We start from the raw sequence: 26,047 nt of genomic DNA, 5'->3' as shown, positions 1-26,047 counted from the left end.
AGCGGGGCTATAGTTACCCGCTGCTGTCTGCGGTACCTGCCTGACGTGCCGTCACAGTCCCATCTCTCCTAGCGCTGGCTCCTGCTTCTATAATGAAAACGGACACTTAGAAAATGGCCGCCCCCATACTGCAGACAGTTTTCTGTCTGTAGTATGGGGGCAGACATTTTCTAAGAGTCACTTTTCATAATTAGCAGCAGGAGCCAGCACTGGGAGAGACGGGACCGGGACGGCACGGCAGGCAGGTACCACAGACAGCGGTGGGTAGGCAGGTATGGGCATGGGGGGTGGATGGGGGGGGGGGGGCACCGAGGGGAGGGGGAGTGGGGGCGAAATTTTTTTTGCGGCAGGGGGGGGGCATAATAAGTAGTTACGCCACTGACATCAGACACGTGACCTCCTGGTGCCCATGTTGTAGGATGATTTAATTTTTCTGCAGCAAACTCCTTTGTTATTAGGCATTAACTACAATGTAATTGGAGAATAGTGCATCCAATTGTGCTTCCTATGTAAAAGCAGCTGTATTAATGAAGCCTATAAAAAATAATAAATCTGCTTGAACATACTGAAAGACTAAACAGTGCCAGCGGGGTACCTGTGGCTGTGAACTCCCCCAGGTTGCAGCCCCCAATAGTCCTGCGGCCAGTCCATCCCTGAGCCACCATTACTTTGGAACTGAGCATATGCAAGTACAGGTGAGGTGAGTCATATGACACACACACAACTCAGGCTCCGCCTCTGCTCATATTTAACGTCTGACAGGTCACAGGAGTGGTGGACTCACTTTGATGCTGTTGGGGTCCGGGACGGCCGGGTAAGCTGCCTGCTGCTGCCTCCTCCTCGCACTGGTCTCCAGGTGGCCGGGCGCGTTGTGTTCGCACGCGGAGGAGAGGGAGCCGGGAGGGGGAGGTTGGAGATGGCGCCAGGCGGCATTTGTGACAATGAGCATGTGATGCATGACACGCGTCGCATAAGAGAGTGTGCGGGGCATGGACTGCACAGGCAGGGCCGGGTGGAAGAAAAGTAGAGCGGCAGGTTAGTTGGTGCTGATTTGATTTGTTTTAGATTCAGCGCTGCACAGCACTAGTACCACCTGCAGCGGCCCAGCAGCGGCAAGCGGGACTCGGGGGGTGGCCAGTGGGTGCTCTTGAATTTCCGTGGGTGCTCAAACCCTTATATGGAATTAGACATGCCCTTTGGGAGGAACATGACATAACTAAGGTTGAAGAGACCCATGGGGTATAATCCAATAGCCAACAAGTCTGTACCTACTGGGGAATGATAGGGGCTAGAAACACAAGAGGCCAAAAGATTTCTGTTGCCGGCCCTTGGCGAGAACAATCTGTGTGGAAATAAGTAAGTTCCTAGATATGCATTTGGTGATATCATTCCCCACATGATGGAACCGCTGCTCATACCAGCACTGGGGATGCGGTCATTTGGTCGAATGCATTATGGTCGAATGTCATTACATCGAATCCATTAGGTCGAATTGCTAAAAGGTCGACATGATTCTAGGTCGACATGGGAAAAGGTCGAAATGATTCTAGGTCGAAAGGTCATTAGTTCGACAGGTCATTAGGTCGACAAGGTCATTAGTTCGACATTGTCTAGGTCGACATTCACAAAGTCGACATGGGGTTTTTCACTGTTTTTTGAGCCGACATGTGCTGACAGGCGGTATTTCATGCCCTACCATCCACTAGGGCGTGGTGGGAGAATAAAATAGTGTGCCGAGCGTAGCGAGGCACCGTGCCCGACGCATTGCGAGCGCAGCGAGCGATGCGAGGGGATGCAGTGCACTTTAAACTGTGTCCATGTCAACTGTGTCGACATTCAGGTAAAAAAACAGTGAAAAACCCCATGTCGACTTTGTGAATGTCGACCTAGACAATGTCGAACTAATGACCTTGTCGACCTAATGACCTGTCGAACTAATGACCTTTCGACCTAGAATCATTTCGACCTTTTCCCATGTCGACCTAGAATCATGTCGACCTTTTAGCAATTCGACCTAATGTAATGACATTCGACCATAATGCATTCGACCAAACGATCCCAACCCCAGCACGGATTCGGTATGAAATCCCGACGGTCAAAATCCCGACAGAGTCAAAATCCCGAATGGGTCATAATACCGACAAGGACAAAATCCCGACAAGGACAAAATCCCGACATTTAAAATTCCGACAAGGAAAAAATCCCAACATTTAAAATCCCGACAAGGTCAAAATACCGACATATAGAATGTACAGGTGAAACAGTCAACATGACTTTCGACAGGTCGCGAGGATAAAATGGAGTGATAAAATGGAGAGTGATAAACAGCCAGCCAATCCGATCCTGCCTGCCATATCACAGACTATGTTCGAAAAATGACAGGCAGGAGCTGATTGGCTGGCTGTTTATCACTCTCCATTTTATCACTTTTGAAGCTTAGAGAATCTGGCCATAAGCCTTAACAGGCTCCTGACACAGAAGCATTTAACCTGTAGCTTTGTGGCTGCAAAGCAAACACAGGCCCCTCCCAGCATGCCTTGCCACTCGCCAGGCACTTGTTGTCATACAGCTGCTGGAAAGCCCTCAGTTGCCTAAACTTGATGCGTGAGGGAGAGAATCACTGGTCCCAGCCTGATGTGACTTTGTGCATTCACCCGGCGTGTAATCCGCCCACATTCACCTCCTCTCAGCCGCAGAGTAACCGGCATTATATATTCCAGGATCTCCTTCTGTCTCACAGGGTCCTTTGCTATTTCCAGGTTGCGGGTGCAGTGAGTGGAATGAGTAATAGAGACAGGATAACCCCCAGGAACTTCCACATAAGAAGTTAATAAGATGACTGTACGAAGCGTTTGTTATACACGTCTCCTGTCAGGTCTCTGCCGCGGCAGCGCACGGACTGAAGCTAGAAATGCACTGAGCATAATAATCAGCTAGAAGTCTTATACAACAGCAGACCTGGTTCTACGCCGGATGCAGCGGGGTCCGTATAAGTGGCCACGGGAAACCTTATATAAAATGCATGTGGCCATAGCGATCATCGTGCTTTATCACCAATGCAGGGAATGTCACTGATGGTTCCATTTGAATGTATATATATATATATATATATATATATATATATATATATATATATATATACTAGTAAGCCTGCTCAAAGCTAATGCTTCAAAATCTAGTCTGCTTCCTTGTACAAACATGCACAAACACTTGTCTCTGTGCTTGTGCATGTGTTAGAGATAGAGATGTAGTTTCACTCACTGCCAACAGATGGCACTGTTTCCTAGACACATGGACACCCGTGTTTTAAGAAGCGATCTGAGCGATCTACGTCACCCTTACTCCTGTCATACCCGCCCAATATTTAAATTATATATTTTTTTGCTTTACACAAATCTCCCATACATAATCGCTCAGCAAATCTCTTGTGCAAATCTCTCAGTGTGTATGGGAGATGTAGACTATGGGAAACCAATAAGGGGCCTTACACGCGCAGCGACCTGCTGAGTGTTCAGTGCAATGCTAGATCGCTCAGCACACAGTGATGTGACAGCGCTGTGTGCTGTGCGATCTGTCAGGACCAGCGTTCTCTGGTGATTTCCACAAATTGCACATGTAACAGCACGCGATTTGCTGTACAACATTTTGCCCTTACCAAAAAATTGCACATGTCAAAACCTAGGAAATCGCAAATGTGATAGGATGCAATTTTTTAAATTGCGCACCTTAAATGACTAAAGAATCACCATAATATACAGTAGACCTGGGTATGGCTGGCGACTTTGACAGAAGTACGTACAGATCAGTGATATCCGTGCATGCCAATCCCCCCCCCCCCACACACACACATCCCGAGCATATTCCGGACTGACCTTGATTCCAAAAACATGGGGGGACAAAAAGTATGCGTCTCCTGTATTTTTCACACCAGCACCATTCTTAACCTTAAGAATGCTAAATAAAATTTGCATTATCAAAACATGAGATCATATGCTGTGAGATTTTTTACCTCCATTAAATGCATGTTCTGCACATCAGGATGGTGATTAGACACACAAGCAGCTTTTGCTGATTACAATGATATAAAGCATGCCTATAAGGTATGGAATTACGATTTTATCTGCATAAAACATGTTCTGATACAGTGTTTCCTAGCCAAACAGTATAACATTGTTATACAGTCACAGTTAGAGACAAGTCACGTATCATTGTACAGTATGCGACTGTATATGCGTAACAGATAATGTTACACTGTTATTTCTATGCACTGAGACAGCAAACTTCTGAAGATACCGATGTAGCGCCTGTCAGCTTTACTCGGCGCCCACCAGAAGCTCGTCTCCGGCGAGCGCCGGCGGACAGGGACTACATTGTACTGGGATGCACGTGCGTCTCACGTGCACGCACGTCCCAATCCTTCAGCGGCGGGACAGCGGCATCCTGACGGTCTCAGGGCGACAGGCAGGGTTGGGGGGGAGGCGGCGCGGCGAGGGGGACCCGGGGGTAGCTCCGTTGCAAGCGTCTCATGCGCGCGTGCCCCCTGGTGGGAGCTGGCGGATGGCCGGTGCCTGGATGAGCCCGGCTCCATCTGTAAGTGAAGAAAAGCGATGGCAGACTGGAGCGCCTTCCATTCATTCCTGCAGGGCTGGATTCCAGCAATGGCAGACTGGAGCGCCTTCCATTCATTCCTGCAGGGCTGGATTCCCGCGATGGCAGACTGGAGTGCCTTCCATTAATTCCTGCAGGGCTGGATTCCCGCGATGGCAGACTGGAGCGCCTTCCATTCATTCCTGCAGGGCTGGATTCCCGCGACGGCAGACTGCCTTCCATTCATTTCTGCAGGGCTGGATTCCCGCGATAGCAGACTGGAGCGCCTTCCATTCATTTCTGCAGGGCTGGGTTCCCGCGATGGCAGACTGGAGCGCCTTCCATTCATTCCTGCAGGGCTGGATTCCCGTGATGGCAGACTGGAGCGCCTTCCATTCATTTCTGCAGGGCTGGGTTCCCGCGATGGCAGACTGGAGCGCCTTCCATTCATTCCTGCAGGGCTGGATTCCCGTGATGGCAGACTGGAGCGCCTTCCATTCATTCCTGCAGGGCTGGATTCCCGCGATGGCAGACTGGAGCGCCTTCCATTCATTCCTGCAGGGCTGGATTCCCGCGATGGCAGACTGGAGCGCCTTCCATTCATTCCTGCAGGGCTGGATTCCAGCAATGGCAGACTGGAGCGCCTTTTATTCATTCCTGCAGGGCTGGATTCCCGCAATGGCAGACTGGAGCGCCTTCCATTCATTTCTGCAGGGCTGGGTTCCCGCGATGGCAGACTGGAGCGCCTTCCATTCATTCCTGCAGGGCTGGATTCCCGCGATGGCAGACTGGAGCGCCTTCCATTCATTCCTGCAGGGCTGGATTCCCGCGATGGCAGACTGGAGCGCCTTCCATTCATTTCTGCAGGGCTGGATTCCCGCGATAGCAGACTGGAGCGCCTTCCATTCATTTCTGCAGGGCTGGGTTCCCGCGATGGCAGACTGGAGCGCCTTCCATTCATTCCTGCAGGGCTGGATTCCCGCGATGGCAGACTGGAGCGCCTTCCATTCATTCCTGCAGGGCTGGATTCCCGCGATGGCAGACTGGAGCGCCTTCCATTCATTTCTGCAGGGCTGGATTCCCGCGATAGCAGACTGGAGCGCCTTCCATTCATTTCTGCAGGGCTGGGTTCCAGCGATGGCAGACTGGAGCGCCTTCCATTCATTCCTGCAGGGCTGGATTCCCATGATGGCAGACTGGAGCGCCTTCTATTCATTCCTGCAGGGCTGGATTCCCGCGACGGCAGATTGCCTTCCATTAATTCCTGCAGGGCTGGATTCCCGCGACGGCAGACTGGAGCGCCTTCCATTCATTCCTGCAGGGCTGGATTCCCGCGATGGCAGACTGGAGCACCTTCCATTCATTCCTGCAGGGCTGGATTCCCGCGATGGCAGACTGGAGCGCCTTCCATTCATTCCTGCAGGGCTGGATTCCCGCGATGGCAGACTGGAGCGCCTTCCATTCATTCCTGCAGGGCTGGGTTCCCGCGATGGCAGACTGGAGCGCCTTCCATTCATTCCTGCAGGGCTGGATTCCCGTGATGGCAGACTGGAGCGCCTTCCATTCATTCCTGCAGGGCTGGATTCCCGCGATGGCAGACTGGAGCGCCTTCCATTCATTCCTGCAGGGCTGGATTCCCGCGATGGCAGACTGGAGCGCCTTCCATTCATTCCTGCAGGGCTGGATTCCCATGATGGCAGACTGGAGCGCCTTCTATTCATTCCTGCAGGGCTGGATTCCCGCGACGGCAGATTGCCTTCCATTAATTCCTGCAGGGCTGGATTCCCGCGACGGCAGACTGGAGCACCTTCCATTCATTCCTGCAGGGCTGGATTCCCGCGATGGCAGACTGGAGCGCCTTCCATTCATTCCTGCAGGGCTGGATTCCAGCAGCTGAGTTTTATCTCCCAGATGATAAACGCTACGTAAAATAACTGTTCCTATTTCTGGTGACAGATGTGTCACTGCCTAAAGTCTCCTTAACCACGTGGTAGGGTCATGTAACACAATGTGAAGAGGGGACACCTTCAGAGGCATATTTATACAATTTTGTAACCAAGTTCCCAAAAGTAACATTCCTTATCACCAGCTGTACTAACTGGGAAACACTTAAGGGCCATAAACATGGGGCGACTTGTGCTTAGCGATGTGTGCTGAGCAAACTAGGGATCGGCGACTTCCCTTCAAGATCACCCATACACACAAAGTGATGTGTGCTGAGTGATCTGTGCTAACCAGCGTTCATGCACATGCAGGCCATCATGTCTGCATGTGCTAAAGATCTGAGTGGGCGATATCACTATGGGGTGTATACACGGAGCGACTTGTTCTTCATTCTGGACAGATCGGTTAGAAAATAGGCAAGAAATGCCCCCATGTGTATGGGGAAGGGTTGCCTTCTCTCCTGGAATGGACAGGAGGGTTCTGGAAATCGAGTCCCCCTCCTGTCTGTCGAGAAAGGGGGCAAGTCTCCTGTAATGCAATTTGTGTCATTGTAGCAACGCCGACCGCTGTGCAGTGCCTGAAATACCGGCATTGCACAGCGGGGGCGTACCCACAATCGTACTGGCTATGCCCCCAAACATTTTGTACCATCTGCGGCCCTGCCCCTTTCCCGTCAGCAGCCCCGCCTCCCTCCCTCACTGAACAGGCCGTCCTCTCCTGGAGAAAGTAGGCAACCCTGGTATGGAGCCATGGGCGCCGAAGGCAGCGTGTCCCAGCAAAGGCTGAGAAGTAACATTATAGCTTATGCCATCATTCTCATGGAAATAACATACAGCAATAGATCCTTAGGATTCACATGGGGAGATGATATTAAATCTTGAAGAGAGATAATGCAGATAGAGATTTTCTTTTTTACTAAGATGGGAGTTCTATTTCAGATGCAATGTTGCCCATAGCAACCAATCATATTTATTTAATATTTATTAACAGCTTCTTATATAGCGCACACATATTCCGCAGCGCTTTACAAAGAATAATTTGAACATTCACATCAGTCCCTGCCCCAGTGAGCTTACAATCTATATTCTTATCTTCTAGAAGGTGCTAAATAAATAAGTAGGTTCGGATTAGTTGCCCATAGCAACATCCCATCTTCGATAGAACTCCCATCTTAGTAAATAAACCCCAAAGTATCAGCCAATATGGGGGTTATTTCGATGTGATCGCACGGCTGTGATTTCGTAGGCCAGGCAATAATCAGACATCTGTCAATCAACATGCAGTCGCGGGTCCGGGGGAGGGGCGAATCGCATAATTTTACGTCATTTTAGCCCCTCCCCCTACTCACGGACCCGCGAATCGCGGCGTTTGCTTGGATTGGGGGGCGGTGCTTTGATACGGCAGCCTTTTTCCCACCCCCCCGACCTGCACATTTTGTTGTCCTCGCCGGGCTTCTACCGGAGAGGGACATTGAAAAGTCGGCAACTATGAATATGGCACAAATTAAAAAATGAAAGGTGGTATTTTTTTTAAAGCCTCGTTTCACTTTCAGTTTCAAATAGACCCCTAACTTTAATTCATTTGTGAAAACTTCCCCCAAAATAAAGACTCCCCGAGGTAGCAATTCACAATGTTTTAGGTTCAATGCAGCAATTCTGGTTCACCGCGGAAGGGACTCCAACAGTCCGTCCCAGCGATCAGGGAGAAACAAAGTACTCGTATATAGGGGCCTGATTCACCAACAAATTGCAAGGCTGTAATTTTTGCAAACGGACAAAACCATGCTGCACTGCAGGTGAGTCAGATGTAACAGGTGCAGAGAGAGTTAGATTTGGGGGAGTTATATTGTTTCCGTGCAGGGTATATATATAATACTGGCCGCTTTATTCTTACATTGCAATTTAGATTTCAGTTTGTAGACACACCACGCAAATCTAACTCTGCATCTGTTACATCTGCCCCACCTGCAGCGCAGCATTGTTTTTGTCCATCTGCAAAAATGGCAGCCTTGCTAACAGATCCGAATGAGACCCAAACTTCTGCGCAATCTTTGGATCCCTGTCCTGATACACGCTGGAAAAGGATTATATAGGCTGGACGCCATCTTCAGGTGGTGTTACCCTCCGGTGCTCTGTATTCTAGAGCTTAGTAAATCAGACACCTCCGGTGGATTATATCCTGGCACAGGCCACTGCACAGTCACTATTATATCTCACATGACAAGAATGCTCTTGTTAACACCTAGTTGGAATAACATAAGAGGAGGATGATCATGTTGTGCCCGGAGCATGGGTGAGGTGTGCACTACACCAACGTTACATGTACCCGGCCAAAATCCTGGTTTTATGCTGATAATAAATGAAATGACTTATTGTGGGGAAGTTGCTGCGGTCAGGACCAGTCATGATTACATGGGAGACTAACGTCTTGTATTGTGCCATTCCCATGGGGCTAATCTCCACTGCTATCATCTGTGACTCACCGGCGGCATCTGTGAGACATATCCTCTGAGGTGCTGACTGCTACCATGTAATGCAGCCCATACACTTGTGAGATATAGTGTACAATCATACGACTTTGATAAATCGCAGGGACAAATCGCATGGACCGCGCACAGGGCCGGCTCTACCACTAGGCAGCTTTAGGCAGCTGCCTAGGGCGCCAGGATCTAGGGGGGCGCCACCAAGTCTGCCTATCAAAAAATAAAAGATGTCTGTGAGGATCCTTGTTGTACTTAACCCCTTCCTGACAGAGCTAGTTTTGGCGTTCCTGACAGAGCCATTTTTTTCAAATCTGACATGTCTCACTTAAGTGGGGATAACTTTTTTTTGCTTTTACTTATCCCAGTGATTTTGAGATTGTTTTTTCGTGACACATTGTACTTCAAATTAGTGGTAAATTTGGGTCGATACAGTCTGTGTTTTTTTGTGAAAAATACCAAAATGTCGTGAAAAAATGGAAAATTTAGCGATTTGCAAAATGTTAAATTTTCTGCTTGTGAGACAAATAATCATACCACTCAAAATAGTTAATAACTAACATAGACCATATGTCTACTTTATATTTCCATCATTATTTCAACTTCCTTTTAATTTTTTTGGACACTAGGAGGCTTACAATATGAATAGCAAATTCTCAAATTTTCAAGAAAATTTCAAACACTGATTTTTTTAGGGACCAGTTCAGTTCTGATGTGACTTTGAGGGACTTGTATGTGAGACACCCCCATAAATGATGCCATTTCAAAAACTGCACCCCTCACAGTATTCAAAACAGCATTTTGGAAGTTTGTTAACCCTTTAGGTGTTTCACAGGAATTAAAACAAAGTGTAGGTGAAATTTCAAAATTTCTTTTTTTTTGCAGATTTGCAATTTTAATACATTTTTCTAAGGAACACAGTACATTTTACTAGAGAAATGTGACTAAAAATTGATTCCCCCAATTCTTTTGTTTTCATAAATATCCTATATGTGGCCCTAGTGTGCACGTTGACCAAACCACAGGCTTCATAATAGAAGGAGCACCTACTTGATTTTGGAGACTCCTTTTTCTGAGATTATTTTTTAGGCACCATGTAGGTTTCTAGGCACCATAAGATGCTAAAATTTAGGAACCCCCCCACAAGTGACCCCATTTTGCAAACTACACCCCTCAGGGAATTCATCTAGGGGTATAGTGTACATTTCAAACCCCCAGGGGTTTCACCAATTGTGGTACAACTGGGCATTGAAAATGAAAAATTAAATTTTTTACACAAAAATGCAGTTCTGGCTCAAAATTTTTAATTTTCACAAGGAATGAAGGAGAAAAAGCACCCCAAAATATGTGCCCCAATTTCTCCCGAGTACGGCAATGCCTCACATGTGACCAAAAAATACCAGTTGGGTGCATGGCAGGACTCCGAAGGGAAGGAGTGATTTTTGGATTTTGCAGCTCAGATTCTGGTGGAATTTTGGTGGGTGCTATGTCGCATTAGCAAGACCCCCCAAGCACCAATACAGTGGAACCCCCCCACAAGTCACCCCATTTTGCAAACTACACCCCTCAGGGAATTCATCTAGGGGTATAGTGTACATTTCAAACCCCCAGGGGTTTCACCAATTTTGATACAAGTGGGCAGTGAAAATGAAAAATTAAATTTTTTTACACAAAAATGCAGTTCTGGCTCAAAATTTTTAATTTTCAGAAGGTATGAAGGAGAAAAAGCACCCCAAAATCTGTGCCCCAATTTCTCCCGAGTACGGCAATGCCTCACATGTGACCAAAAAATACCAGTTGGGTGCATGGCAGGACTCAGAAGGGAAGGAGTGATTTTTGGATTTTGCAGCACAGATTTTGGTGGAATGAATGGTGGGTGCTATGTTGCATCAATACAGTGGAACCCCCCCACAAGTCACCCCATTTTGCAAAGTACACCCCTCAGGGAATTCATCTAGGGGTAGAGTGTACATTTCAAACCCCCAGGGGTTTCACCAATTTTGATACAAGTGGGCAGTGAAAATGAAAAATTACATTTTTTTACACAAAAATGCAGTTCTGCCTCAAAATTTTTAATTTTCAGAAGGTATGAAGGAGAAAAAGCACCCCAAAATCTGTGCCCCAATTTCTCCCGAGTACGGCAATGCCTGACATGTGACCATAAAATACCAGTTGGGTGCATGGCAGGACTCAGAACGGAAGGAGTGATTTTGTGGATTTTGCAGCTCAGATTCTGGTGGAATTTTGGTGGGTGCTATGTCGCATTAGCAAGACCCCCCAAGCACCAATACAGTGGAACCCCCCCACAAGTCACCCCATTTTGCAAACTACACCCCTCAGGGAATTCATCTAGGGGTATAGTGTACATTTCAAACCCCCAGGGGTTTCACCAATTTTGATACAAGTGGGCAGTGAACATGAAAAATTACATTTTTTTACACAAAAATGCAGTTCTGGCTCAAAATTTTTCATTTTCAGAAGGTATGAAGGAGAAAAAGCACCCCAAAATCTGTGCCCCAATTTCTCCCGAGTACGGCAATGCCTGACATGTGACCAAAAAATACCAGTTGGGTGCATGGCAGGACTCAGAAGGGAAGGAGTGATTTTTGGATTTTGCAGCTCAGATTCTGGTGGAATTTTGGTGGGTGCTATGTGGCATTAGCAAGACCCCCCAAGCACCAATACAGTGGAACCCCCCCACAAGTCACCCCATTTTGCAAACTACACCCCTCAGGGAATTCATCTAGGGGTATAGTGTACATTTCAAACCCCCAGGGGTTTCACCAATTTTGATACAAGTGGGCAGTGAACATGAAAAATAACATTTTTTTACACAAAAATGCAGTTCTGGCTCAAAATTTTTCATTTTCAGAAGGTATGAAGGAGAAAAAGCACCCCAAAATCTGTGCCCCAATTTCTCCCGAGTACGGCAATGCCTGACATGTGACCAAAAAATACCAGTTGGGTGCATGGCAGGACTCAGAAGGGAAGGAGTGATTTTTGGATTTTGCAGCTCAGATTCTGGCGGAATTTTGGTGGGTGCTATGTGGCATTAGCAAGACCCCCCAAGCACCAATACAGTGGAACCCCCCCACAAGTCACCCCATTTTGCAAACTACACCCCTCAGGGAATTCATCTAGGGGTATAGTGTACATTTCAAACCCCCAGGGGTTTCACCAATTTTGATACAAGTGGGCAGTGAACATGAAAAATAACATTTTTTTACACAAAAATGCAGTTCTGGCTCAAAATTTTTCATTTTCAGAAGGTATGAAGGAGAAAAAGCACCCCAAAATCTGTGCCCCAATTTCTCCCGAGTACGGCAATGCCTGACATGTGACCAAAAAATACCAGTTGGGTGCATGGCAGGACTCAGAACGGAAGGAGTGATTTTTTGGATTTTGCAGCTCAGATTCTGGTGGAATGAATGGTGGGTGCTATGTTGCACCAATACAGTGGAACCCCCCCACAAGTCACCCCATTTTGCAAACTACACCCCTCAGGGAATTCATCTAGGGGTATAGTGTACATTTCAAACCCCCAGGGGTTTCACCAATTTTGATACAAGTGGGCAGTGAACATGAAAAATAACATTTTTTTACACAAAAATGCAGTTCTGGCTCAAAATTTTTCATTTTCAGAAGGTATGAAGGAGAAAAAGCACCCCAAAATCTGTGCCCCAATTTCTCCCGAGTACGGCAATGCCTGACATGTGACCAAAAAATACCAGTTGGGTGCATGGCAGGACTCAGAAGGGAAGGAGTGATTTTTGGATTTTGCAGCTCAGATTCTGGTGGAATTTTGGTGGGTGCTATGTGGCATTAGCAAGACCCCCCAAGCACCAATACAGTGGAACCCCCCACAAGTCACCCCATTTTGCAAACTACACCCCTCAGGGAATTCATCTAGGGGTATAGTGTACATTTCAAACCCCCAGGGGTTTCACCAATTTTGATACAAGTGGGCAGTGAACATGAAAAATAACATTTTTTTACACAAAAATGCAGTTCTGGCTCAAAATTTTTCATTTTCAGAAGGTATGAAGGAGAAAAAGCACCCCAAAATCTGTGCCCCAATTTCTCCCGAGTACGGCAATGCCTGACATGTGACCAAAAAATACCAGTTGGGTGCATGGCAGGACTCAGAACGGAAGGAGTGATTTTTTGGATTTTGCAGCTCAGATTCTGGTGGAATGAATGGTGGGTGCTATGTTGCACCAATACAGTGGAACCCCCCCACAAGTCACCCCATTTTGCGAAGTACACCCCTCAGGGAATTCATCTAGGGGTAGAGTGTACATTTCAAACCCCCAGGGGTTTCACCAATTTTGATACAAGTGGGCAGTGAAAATGAAAAATTACATTTTTTTACACAAAAATGCAGTTCTGGCTCAAAATTTTTCATTTTCAGAAGGAATGAAGGAGACAAAGCACCCCAAAATCTGTGCCCCAATTTCTCCCGAGTACGGCAATGCCTCATGTGTGACCAAAAAGTGGCAGGACTCAGAAGGGAAGGAGTGATATTTGGATTTTGCAGCACAAATTCTGGTGGAATAATGGTGGGTGCTATGTCGCATTAGCAAGACCCCCAAAGCACCAATACAGTGGAACCCCCCCACAAGTGACCCCATTTTGCAAACTACACCCCTCAGGGAATTCATCTAGGGGTATAGTGTACATTTCAAACCCCCAGGGGTTTCACCAATTTTGATACAAGTGGGCAGTGAACATGAAAAATTACATTTTTTTACACAAAAATGCAGTTCTGGCTCAAAATTTTTCAATTTCACAAGGAATGAAGGAGAAAAAGCACCCCAAAATCTGTGCCCCAATTTCTCCCAAGTACGGCAATGCCTCACATGTGACCAAAAAATACCAGTTGGGTGCATGGCAGGACTCAGAAGGGAAGGAGTGATTTTTGGATTTTGCGGCTCAGATTCTGGTGGAATGAATGGTGGGTGCTATGTGGCATTAGCAAGACCCCCGAAGCACGGTGAAATTATGAACCTAATATTCCATAGATGTGTGGTATAATTTAAAACACTCCTTTATACATAGGCCGGGTTTGTCGGGGCAAGTGTCACACTGGAAAATAGTTTGCTTTCTTATTCCCTTTTTATAGCAAACTTTGCACCTTTTTTGTGTCCTGCCCTTTTTTCCAGTGGAGGGGATTTCATCAGGAAAATGCTGCCCTGGTACAATACGGGGGCCAGTACTAGAAGTACTGGGGCCCTCTGCCTGCTGGTTCCCAAATATTAGGCCCTTTATGACTTCCTCTTGAAAGTGCATAAATGTCCCCCTCTGGCCGGTAGAACGGAATAGCACGTAAGCGTTATACAGTGCCATCTGGATGATATACACGGCCACCTTCTTGTACCAGATTTTTGTTTTCCGCAGGGCACTGTACGGCTTCAGTACCTGATCTGAAAGATCCACTCCGCCCATGTACCTATTGTAATCCAGGATACAATTAGGTTTGGAGGTGTGGGTACTGGTACCTCGTACAGGGACGGAGGTGGTCCTGTCTCCGTGAATTGTTGTCAGTATAAGGACATCCCTCTTGTCCTTATATTTGACCAACAACATATTTTCGTTGCATATTCCCCTGCTTTCACCCCTTCTCATTACTTGGGCAATGTGCGTTTTTGGGAGGCCTCTTTGGTTCTTGCGCACAGTACCGCAAGCTGCTGTACCTCTTGAACCAAGGGCCTTAAACAGGGGGATGCTAGTGTAAAAGTTATCCACATAGAGGTGATAACCTTTATCCAGGAAGGGGTGCACTAAATCCCAGACAATTTTCCCACTAACACCTACGAGGGAGGGGGGGCATTCTGGCGGTTCAATTCTTGAATCCTTCCCTTCATATACCCTAAACCTGTGAGTGTACCCTGAGGTGCTTTCACACAGCTTATACATTTTTATGCCATACCTTGCCCTCTTATTGGGAAGGTACTGGCGGAATTTAACCCTTCCTTTAAAATGTATAAGGGACTCGTCGATACAAATAAATTTTTCAGGGATGTACACCTCTTCAAATTTGGCACTGAAATGATCAATGACCGGCCTGACTTTGAATAGCCGGTCAAAGGTGGGATCATCTCTGGGTGGGCACTGTGCATTATCGGTGTAATGTATGAATTTAAGAATTGTCTCAAATCGAGTCCGGGGCATGGCCATACGGTAAAATGGAGTACTGTACAGAACATCTGTACTCCAATATTGCCTAATTTCTGGCTTTTTTACTATGCCCATATGAAACACCAGACCCCAAAACGTCATCATCTCTACTGCATCTACAGGGGTCCACCTAGCAAATGATGACGTGGGGTTTTGAGCAATAAACTGCTGGGCATATAAATTAGTTTGGTCCACCATTAAATTTATAAAATCATCAGAGAAAAATAATTTGAAAAAGTCAATTTCTCTGAGACCTGTGGAATCAAATTGGATTCCTGGCATGCCCAAAAACTCAGGAACCTGGGGCTCAAAATTGTCTGGTGGTGGGGTCCATACTAGATCAATTATTGGGGGGGGAATCTCAGCTGATCTACGGGGGCGTCTTTGAGGGGGTCCCTCATCAGCAGAGGAGGAAGAGGAGCTTAAGGCAAATCCTTCAAATTCCCCGCTTGCATCACTGCCTGTGTCAGAGTCAGAAGCAAGCATGGCATATGCCTCCTCCACTGAATACATTCTCCTGGATGATTGGGAGGACATTTGGGAGGACATTTGGGAGGACATTTGGGATGCCATTTTTATTTTTGTGTTACCGGTAGTGAAATGTTTCAACACGTGTATAGTGTAGGGGGGGGCACAAACTTTATTTCAATCCGGGGGGTATGTAGTGTGTAGTGTGTATGTAGTGCAGAAAAAAAAAAAATGCTTTATACCAATAAAAAAAAAAAAAATGAAGGGGTTAAAAAAAAAAAAAAATGAAGGGGTTAAAAAAAAAAAAAAGGAAGGGGTTAAAAAAAAAAAAGGTCCTGCGCCAAAAATTGAGCACAGATGTTGGTCAGTAACGTCTGTCACTGAACAGCGCTCAAAGGCAACAGGAATTTGATCAAAAAAAAAAAAAAATAGATCAACCCTGTGCCGAAAAAGATGATCAGTGATGTACGTCACTGATCAGCGCACAGCGGCCACAGGACACCCACAAAATCACAGTGTGTGTAAAAAAAAAAATTAAAAAAATACCCCACAGCACACACACAAAAAAAAAAGGTGATCAGTGATGCGACACTGATTACCAGTGAGGTGCAGCAGGTGCACAACCTTTGGTGCAACTGACAGGTATATATAAAAAAAAAAAAACCTCTGTACCCCCAAAAAAGTTGCTGATCACCTCAGATATAGTGATCAGCACAAAAGGCGGGGACAGCAGACACAAAATTTAGCACTCTCTATCACTATCTCTCTCTATCTCTCTATCTCTCACTATCTAACACTATCTAACACTCTATGACACTGCAGCAGCAGCACTCACAGGTATATCTATATATAAAAAAAAACCTGCGCCCCCAAAAAGTTACTGATCAGTTAATTTATACTGATCAGCACAAAAGGAGGGGGCAGCAGTCAGTTATATAAAAAATATATAGCACAATCTGTCACTATCTCTCTCTATCTCTCTCTATCTCTCTCTCTCTCTCTATCTCTCTCTATCTCTCTATAACTATCACACTGCAGCAGCACAAAATATAGCACTCTGTCAGTAGGCCTCTCTCTCTATCTCTCTCTCTCTATCTCTCTCTCTCTATCTATAACTATATCACACTGCAGCAGCACAAAATATAGCACTCTCTGACACTATCTCTCTCTCTATCTCTCTCTATCTCTCTCTATCTCTCTCTATCTCTCTCTCTCTATCTCTCTCTATCTCTCTCTATCTATCTCTATCTATCTCTCTATCTATCTAGCTAATACTAATACAGTGCAGCAGCACAATATCACAGTATGGCACAATTATTGCACAGGATCCAGGAAGCAATCAGCAGCGATCAGGTAAGTATTGCAGCAAGTATTTCTGGTCAGTATGGCGGCAGGGGGGTACGGTGACCGCACTGCACGCTTTCCAGACCGGAATGGCGTCTGCAGTGCAGTCACCGTTAGTTTAAATCTCCCTCCTTGGCTGTGATTGGTCCGTCGGTCCGACGGACCAATCACGGCCTTTGGGGGCGGGCGGGGTGAGGTGGGGTGACACCAGTGTCACCCTTACACCCCGCGGTGATTGGTGCTGTACTTTACAGCACCAATCACCTCTGATCCCGTGTCACCGGCGAACGTTATTCGCCGGTGACACAGGAAAACGCTGTGAATGGCTGTTCACACTGAACAGCCAATCACAGCGATCGCCGACGGGGGGGCGGCATCGCAGCCCCCCCGGGGCATGCACGGACATGTCTGCTGTCAGGGACAGCAGACATGTTGAAACTGTCACCGCGTCTATAGACGCGGTGACAGTTTAAATCCATGACGTACATTTACGCCATGTGTCGGGAAGTGCTTCCCGACCATGACGTAAATGTACGTCAAATGTCGGGAAGGGGTTAATGCAGGTGGCTGCTGTGGAACCTCTACGACCTCACCTCCATACTTTCTCTTGAGGCATACTTCCCTATTTTTCTTCCCTCTCTTCCTTTACTCTGTTGTGGGTGGCAAAGGGGAGGGTGCTGGGGGCCTCCAGAGAAAGCAAGAGTCTTGCCCACCTACCCTACCATCCACTAGGGTGTGGGGGGAGAATAAAATAGTGTGCCCGAAGCATTACGAGGGAAGCCAGCGATGTGAGGGGATGCGGTGCACTTCAAACTGTTTCCATGTCAACTGTGTCGACATTCGCGTTAAAAAGCAGTGAAAAACCCCATGTCGACCTTTTGACTGTCGACCAAGCCCATGTTGACCTAATGCTTGTGTCGCCCTAATGTCATGTCGACCTAGACCCATGTCGACATTAACTCATGTCAACCTTTCTGCATGTCAACCTAGTGGTGTCGACCCAAATCTTGTCAACCTAGTTGTTGTAGACCAAATGATCCTCACCCCATTATATCCCCCGATTTCAGGTTGCAAGGGTTAGGCAATTTATTGCACATCAAACGGGGTAAAAAAGCACTCGAGATGCGATTTATCGCACCGGGAGCTTTAAGGGAGATTGCCGCGCGATATCACATTATATACCATCGCACAAGTGTATGGGCACCACGAGTGAATTCCAGGCCCTGCACTGTCTCAGGACGCCGTTATCCCATAGAGAACCTGAATGAATGCTGCAAATGCAGTCTTAATTTGACTTTAACCTGAACACTACAGAATATACAACATTTGCTTGCACCCGAGAGGCAAACAAATTAAAAGATACAGAAAGAAAAATTGTTAGTTTTTATACAAGTAACTTTTATTAAATGAAGCCCAATTATTCTGTCTGCCTGCTCCTGCCAGAGGACACTGTCCGACTGTAACCGTAACTGGGAATCACCAACTACACCAAAACTAAGTGCACTGTGGCCTACTGTATGTCGCGGCTACTGGTATGATTCGGGCGCTGTAAAAACATTTAAAAATATAAAATGTACAAATTGCGGTGGATGAGTGCACTGCATACCAGGCAACCACCCTGATGTTGTTTGCCCTTATCTGTGGGGAGTGTACCAAGGTCAGGAATTGCCATAGTTATTATTGGGGTCCCACACCCATTTATACATTCAGATGAAGGAGTCAGGTGACTGTCAGGAAAAGTGGATTTTGTACACTGTAACTTTATTTGTCCAAAGAAAAATGAAACAAACAAACAAACAAACAAACAAAATAAAGACCTTCCAGTGCAAGAATGCCAGGATATGTCCCCTGGATGCTACAGAATGCAATAACCTGCGATTTCCCCAGGTATATTATATGGCAGGTCCAACACAGGAGAAATAACTAATTATAAGATATTCGCTTACATCAAATAATAAATTTCCAAATGCTGTATTAGTAATATCACAGCAATAGCAGCTACCTATTCCTCATTATATCTGCAATCCCCACAGGTTCCTTACTGTGTGCTGCATATACTACGTCTGCCATGTATTAGAAGACAATGAAAAAATGCAACTCAATATGAATTCAGAACATTTGCATCAGTTAGAGCAGAGCTGGCGGAAGACGCGGAGATGCAGGGGTTAATAGCACTGGCGGAAGACTCGGAGATGCAGGGGTTAATAGCACTGGCAGAAGACTCGGTGATGCAGGGGTTAGTAGCACTGGTGGAAGACGCGGAGATGCAGGGGTTAATAGCACTGGCGCACATTGCTGAGGTGTTCACTGTCCAAAGTGATTCCCGCAGGAATGAGATGTGGATTTTGCATCCTTCAGGTCTGGTGTGTGTTTGCCTGTGTGCCTTGTGGAAAGCATGGTGACAAAGGGACTGAGGTGTATGGGTCCTGCCACTCACCGCAAGCGCAGAGGCTTAAACTAATTGGAAAGATTGGCTCTGCCAAGTACAGCTGCCCTGTGCGATATAAGGACTTCCAGGACTATGACCCACGTGCGTCGGATGCTGCCAGGGACACTGGGAGGGATCTGATTGGATCCCTCTTCTATTAGGTAACACCACCTAGAGATGGCATGCCTACCTCACACTTGGTAATTGTCTATGACTATCTATGTCGCACTAACTGATACTTTCCCGCAGTTCTGCTGTGAGGTAAGTGCAATATATAATTATAGTCGTAATAACCACACCAACAATAACATATAAGGAATTATACATACTGTACACCATATCCAGACTGGGAACCAGAGACATTTCCTGGAGCTCATTTACACGCCGCACTCCGAGGGACAGATGTACTAATCCTCTGAGAGAGATAAAGTGGGCGATGATAAAGTAGAAACTAATTATCTCTTCTTTTTCAAACTCAGCCTGTAACATGGCAGTTAGGAGCTGATTATCTGCCTCTCCCATTTATCACTCTCCAAGTGCATCTCTTCTACAGTATGTGCACAATAAATACCTTTAGTTTTGTGCCTCCTGACCCACGCGTTTCACCCAGTCAATCATGTCTACCCTCCCACGTGAAGAAAACTCACAAGGTCTATTTAATTCCATAGGAGATTTAGGGGCCCATTTATAAATAATAATATATAAATAATAATATATTCTGATATGGCGATAGCCCATTGTAGCCTATGGGTGCACATCGCACTGCCCGAGCGGCAATGCAGTCAGCGGGGTCGCGGGGGGGGGGGTCAGCGCGTAACCGCGCATGCGCAGCCCCCCCGGCTTCTGGCTCCAGGCATCGCAGGGACGGGCTCTTTTCGGAGCCCTGTCCCTGCGCCCTGACAGGGAATACATTGGGGCGAAATGATCAAATTTTACAATGCGATCCTGGGCGGTAATATTCCGCCCAGATCTCATTGTAAATGCGATCATGATAAATGTGCCCCTTAGCATATAAGGTTGTGAAAGAACATCGCAACTTCCCCTCAGCATATGTACTGCCCCCCATACCCCTGACAGATGATGTCAATTTAATTATCCGAAACCATCTCGCATCACACACACCTGCAGTGTGTGCTTTAATGGAAACCTAGGCACATAATAAGGTGTAGGTCACAAAGTGGGTTTTGCAAGGTGCTGAAGTTATTTTGCAATTTCGAAATAAATTAAACCCACAGCTTTATTGATGCAGGTGTCTAACAAAACCTTACATTATTACCCAGTTATTCCACCACACATGCCCCTCCACAACACACTCCACACCAAACACTCAATGCGTTTCTCCGCCAGAAGTACCTGTCAGGGTTGATTGGGATTAATGACCATATAAAGAAGGGTTTGTAGTGCAGGAAGAGAAAAAACACAATAACGTCTCCACAGCACCACAACCTGTTACGTAACATCAATCAGGATTACTGCACAGAGGACACCTGATACACACAATCAAAGGGCTCAGCTTGGGTTTTTGGCTATGTGGTCACACTATAATAACAGGCACAACCAAGGGGAAACTGGTTCTAATTTGTGTGTTCCCCATCACGTGGTTATTAATACACCCGGCCTGCCTTCCAAACCAAACAATCACCAGACCTCTAAAAACAGAGACTGGTTAGGTCAAGAATTTGATACGTCTCCCAAGAGGATGCGGAGATAGCGAGGGGAATTTGTCGTGTTTTTGTGAGCTATAACAACAACTTGTTAATAATGGCCATTCATATCCACAGTAACAGCACAAACACGCTCTATAATGAGCACACACACAGCGCTAGTGTAATGTACAACATACAAGAAGCACCACAGGAACTGACACTCTGATCCTCTTATAAAATCACATGTGGAAAAGGCAATGTACTAATGTTACTAATATGGTGCAACATTGTGCGAGGCCCCGATTGCAAATATATCTCGTGCCACAAAGTGAAACTCCACCTGTGTAGGTAGCGCTCCAACTGTTGTGGCACTACATTCATTGCGCCGACGTAGTCAAAATGACAACATGGTCAAAATGCCGACGTTGAAAATGTCGACATGACAAAAAAAGTCAACATGCATTTTTTTTATCAATTTTTCATCAAAACCGTCTTGTTCTTACTTTACAATCCGAATGGGCATTGAGTGAGATATAATAGTTTGATGACTTTTTTCACAAAATCGAACAGAAAAATCTACTGTGCAGCCAAGGAAATATCGAATGCGATCCAGCAAATCGAATGTGTACAATGTACCATGAATGTATATCGAATTCGATATCTAATGCAAAAGTACAGATCTAATGCCAGATCGAATGGAAAGATCTAATGCCAGATCTAATAGAAAATCGAATCTAACATCGAATCAAAAGCAAATCAATGTGTGTGTACAGGGCTTTAGTATTGACCGTCTGTATTTTTAATGTCATTAAATCATTCTGAACCCCCTACTCTAACAGCAGGCAATGCTGGGTAGTGTAGCACTGTACCTAGTAGTTGTTGAGGCATGCTGGCTCTTGCAGTTCCACAACATCTACGGGGATACCACATTAGCAAGCTGGCAGGACACAACCTAGTCAGTGGTTCGGAAACTTTTCTGAATCGCGGCACACTGGAGGACCAGCATGTAATTCACACACCCATAGGCCGAAAGTTTGTTATTAAGATTAATTAAATTGTGCTGACCTGTCATTCTTATTCTCCGGTATGTGTGTGTGTGTGTTTGTTTGTGTGTGTGTGTGTGTGTGTGTGGGGGGGGGGGATCATTGTGGTGCTTCCATCTGCCACATACTGTATTTGATTACTGCCAGCCACACTCACTGGTTTTGCCCATCACGTTGACCATAAATTCATTTGGTCCTGGACCTCCAACCTGTGTCACCCCTGCAAGTGCCCCGCAGCACCCCAGGACGCCACGGCACCCAACCAATGCAGTTTAATATTACTTCTTATTGCACATATTGTAAAACATTTCCAATGACTGATTTCTGAACTTTCATCATTTAGCATGAACTAGGGCAGAAACAGATTTTAGTGCAACTGTTCCACTGCCCAAATATGCGCCAAGACAAGAGCACACGAACAGTATGTGCCATTGTATCAAAATACCAACATTTACAATAAATAAATACACATATAAATAAGTAAATGCATTTAAAAGCTAATCAAACACAGCACAATTAATTCTGTACTTATCTATTCATCACCAATTTATTTTTATAGAGACAATAAGGAGGATCAGGGTGAGATTATCTATTCACATTAATATATAATTGGATGTAACGCACATAGATTGTAAACTTGCCAGCAGGGCCCTCCGACCTCCTATGTCGGTTTGTTACAACCCAGTTTGTTTTATCACTGTTGTTTCCTATTGTAAAGCTCAACGGAATATTCTGCAATATATAAGAAACTGTAAGAAAATAAATAAATAAATGTACAGTATATGAAATGCTAGTATTAGCCTGCGTCTTGTTCTATCATGTTGGGATTATATATATATATATATATATATATACATATATATATCTCCTATATATTTGGCTACATCTGTCACTCAAAGTGGGTGTCTGTGTCTATAACGCTCTGTTCCTGGACTTTCCTCTTAATGTGTGATTGCCTTCATCTGTGCTGAACACCTTTCTGAGAAATTAACCTGTTTAAAACAGGTGATGGCAATCATACATTAAGGGGAAGTCTAGAAACAGAGCATTGTGTCCCTCCTGGAGAGGGTCATGTTGGGAGGTATGTGACAGAGAACCAGCCCAGTGAGCCCACAGACAGTGCCAGACACCCACTGCCTTCCCATGTTGGAAGCACTGCTACTCCACAGCCACCAGGTGAGCGCCCCCCTCCCGCGATTTGCGGCAAAACCTTCCCCCCCCCACGCGCCCCCCCTCCCGCGATTTGCGGCAAAAATACCCGCTCCCCCGCGACCCCCCCTACCGCGATTCGCAGCAAAAACACCCCCGCGACCCCCCCTCCCGCGATTCGCTGCAAAAATAACCCCCCCACGACCCCTCCCGCAATTCGCGGCATAACCACCACCCCGCGACCCCCCCCTCCCGCGAATCGCGGCAAACCCTCCCCCGTGACCCCCCCCCCGATTCGCGGAAAAAACACCCCCCCGCGACCTCCCTCCCGCGATTCGCGGAAAAAAGAACCCCCCCGCGACCCCCCCTTGCACGATTGGCAGCAACCCCCCTGCGACCCCCCTCCCGCGATTCACGGCACCCCCCCCCCCCCCGCAATTCGCAGCAGCCCCAGGATTAAATGGCACATGCAAAACACTGACATGGCTATGGTCGACAATGAAAAAGGTTGACATGAGTTTTTGAAGATTTATTTTTAATTTTTTTAATTTTTTCATATTCATTGTCATGTGTCGACATGGACACCAATGAAGTGGCACACTTATGTCAACATTTACATGTGTTGACCTTTCTGTGTTGATTTTTTCTTGTGGCGATTCGCGTCACACCCCCCGAAACCCCCCCTCCCGCGATTCGCGGCACCCCCCGTGACCCCCCACCTCCCGCAATTCGCGGCAACCCCCCACCGGAACCCCTGTGAACCCCGCCCTCCCGCGATTCGCGGTACCCACCCCCGCGACCCCCGCTCCCGCAAATCGCGGCACCCCCCGCGATTCGCGGCAGCCCCAGGATTAAATGGCACATGCAAAACACTGGCACGGCTATGGTCGACAATGAAAAAGGTTGACATGAGTTTTTGAAGATTTATTTCATTTTTTGAATGTTTTCATATTCATTGTCATGTGTCAACATGGACACCAATGAAGTGGCACACTTATGTCAACATTTACATGTGTTGACCTTTCTGTGTTGAGTTTTTCTTGTGGCGATTCGCGTCACACCCCCCCGCAAACCCCCCTCCCGCGATTCGCGGCACCCCCCGTGACCCCCCACCTCCCGCAATTCGCGGCAACCCCCCACCGGAACCCCTGTGAACCCCGCCCTCCCGCGATTCGCGGCACCCAACCCCGCGACCCCCCCCCTCCCGCAATTCGCGGCACCCCCCGTGATTCGCGACAGCTCCGGAATTAAATTGCACATGGAAAACAATGACATGGCTATGGTCGACAATGAAAAAGGTTGACATGAGTTTTTGAAGTTTTTTTTTTCATTTTTTGAATGTTTTCATATTCATTCTCATGTGTCGACATGGACACCAATGAAGTGCCACACTTATGTCAACATTTACATGTGTTGACCTTTCTGTGTTGATTTTTTCTTGTGGCGATTCGCGTCACAACCCCCCACCCCCCCGCAACCCCGACTCCCGCGATTCACGGCACACACACACCCCCCCGCGATTCTCGGCACCCCACCCCGTGACCCCCCCTCCCGTGATTCACGGCACATCCCCCGCGACCCCCCCTACCATGATTCGCCGCAACCCCCGCCCCCGTAACCCCCCTCCCGCGATTTGCGGCAACCCACCCCGCGACCCCCCTCCCGCGATTCTCTGCAATCCCTCCCCTCCCGCGATTCGCAGCATCCACCCCCCCACAACCCCCCCCCTCCTGCAATTCGCGGCACCCCCCGCGACCCCCCCTCCTGCAATTCGCGGCACCCTCCGCGACCCCCCCTCCCGCGATTCGCGGACACCTAAGTTGCAATACAGGGCATCTTTCATACAATTCTAACCATATTTCTCATATACAAACGATCACAAATTAAGGGGGCGCAGCCCCTTACGACGGTGTGAAGAGCGCCCGTAGGGCGCGATGAATCACCTAATATATATATATATATATATATATATATATCCTTATGCAACAACTTTGGTGTGCTGTGGCTATATATATATATAAATTTATATATATATATATATATATATATATATATAGATCCGTAGGAAGAAAAGCAGGCACTCCAGGGACTTGATTCAAAGCATGTAATTGAAAAAACAAAGCTAAAAGGCAGCCAACGTTTCGGGGCAACAACGCCCCTTTGTCAAGGCAATAATATAGTGAAAAACAACAACAATCCTACCCACTATATATATATATATATATATATATATATATATATATATATATATATATAAAAGCGCTGCAGAACTAAATAAGAAACTGTTAATAAATATATATAAAAGCAAGGCTGTATTGCCAATTGCAAATCTACTGCTGTCACGCTGCAGCCCTTATCTGTTATAAAGTGTCTGAGACAGAGGACAGCACAGTGGCTGTGTCCTGTGTCCTGTCACTTCCCATATGACTGATCTCTCACTGCTTGCAGCCTGGATCTGTCTGGAGAAGAAGCAGAATGAGCCACAAGTATTTACTACTGTATGTAAACAAGAACAGAAGGACAATAAATCAAACAGACTCTACAACAAACAGAACACAGCCACAATACATGTATCCAACATCAGCAATACATGTATCCAACCAACAGCTGCAATACATGTACCCAACCAACAGCTGCAATAAGCACATGCCACAGGGGTATAAAGATATTGGTGGCCACTTACCTAGAGGCAAGACTATAAAGAATGGTAGCCAGCATAGTATAAATACTCCAACCACTATTGCCAGGGTCTTGGCAGCTTTCTTCTCCCTGGAGAACTTAA

At 46.6% G+C, this 26,047-nt stretch overlaps 1 protein-coding gene across 3 annotated transcripts in view; it reads right to left on the bottom strand.

The window, feature by feature from the left end:
• The window catches only part of ADRA1D (adrenoceptor alpha 1D), a 179,384-nt gene that overhangs the window by 151,984 nt on the left and 1,353 nt on the right, over positions 1-26,047 (bottom strand). For all 3 annotated transcript variants that reach the window (XR_014473297.1, XR_014473298.1, XM_083181131.1), the window contains exon 1: positions 25,949-26,047. This exon is cut by the window's right edge and continues 1,353 nt beyond it. Coding sequence is in view for 1 of the 3 variants with exons in the window: in XM_083181131.1 (XP_083037257.1) it covers positions 25,949-26,047 (99 nt within the window). In the remaining 2 variants the exon portion in view is untranslated. The remainder of the gene's footprint in view (positions 1-25,948) is intronic.

The sequence above is a fragment of the Crinia signifera genome, chromosome 1, assembly GCF_055691185.1.
Source record: "Crinia signifera chromosome 1, ASM5569118v1, whole genome shotgun sequence".
NCBI lineage: Eukaryota > Metazoa > Chordata > Amphibia > Anura > Myobatrachidae > Crinia > Crinia signifera.
This window is presented reverse-complemented; position numbering and strand designations above follow the sequence as displayed.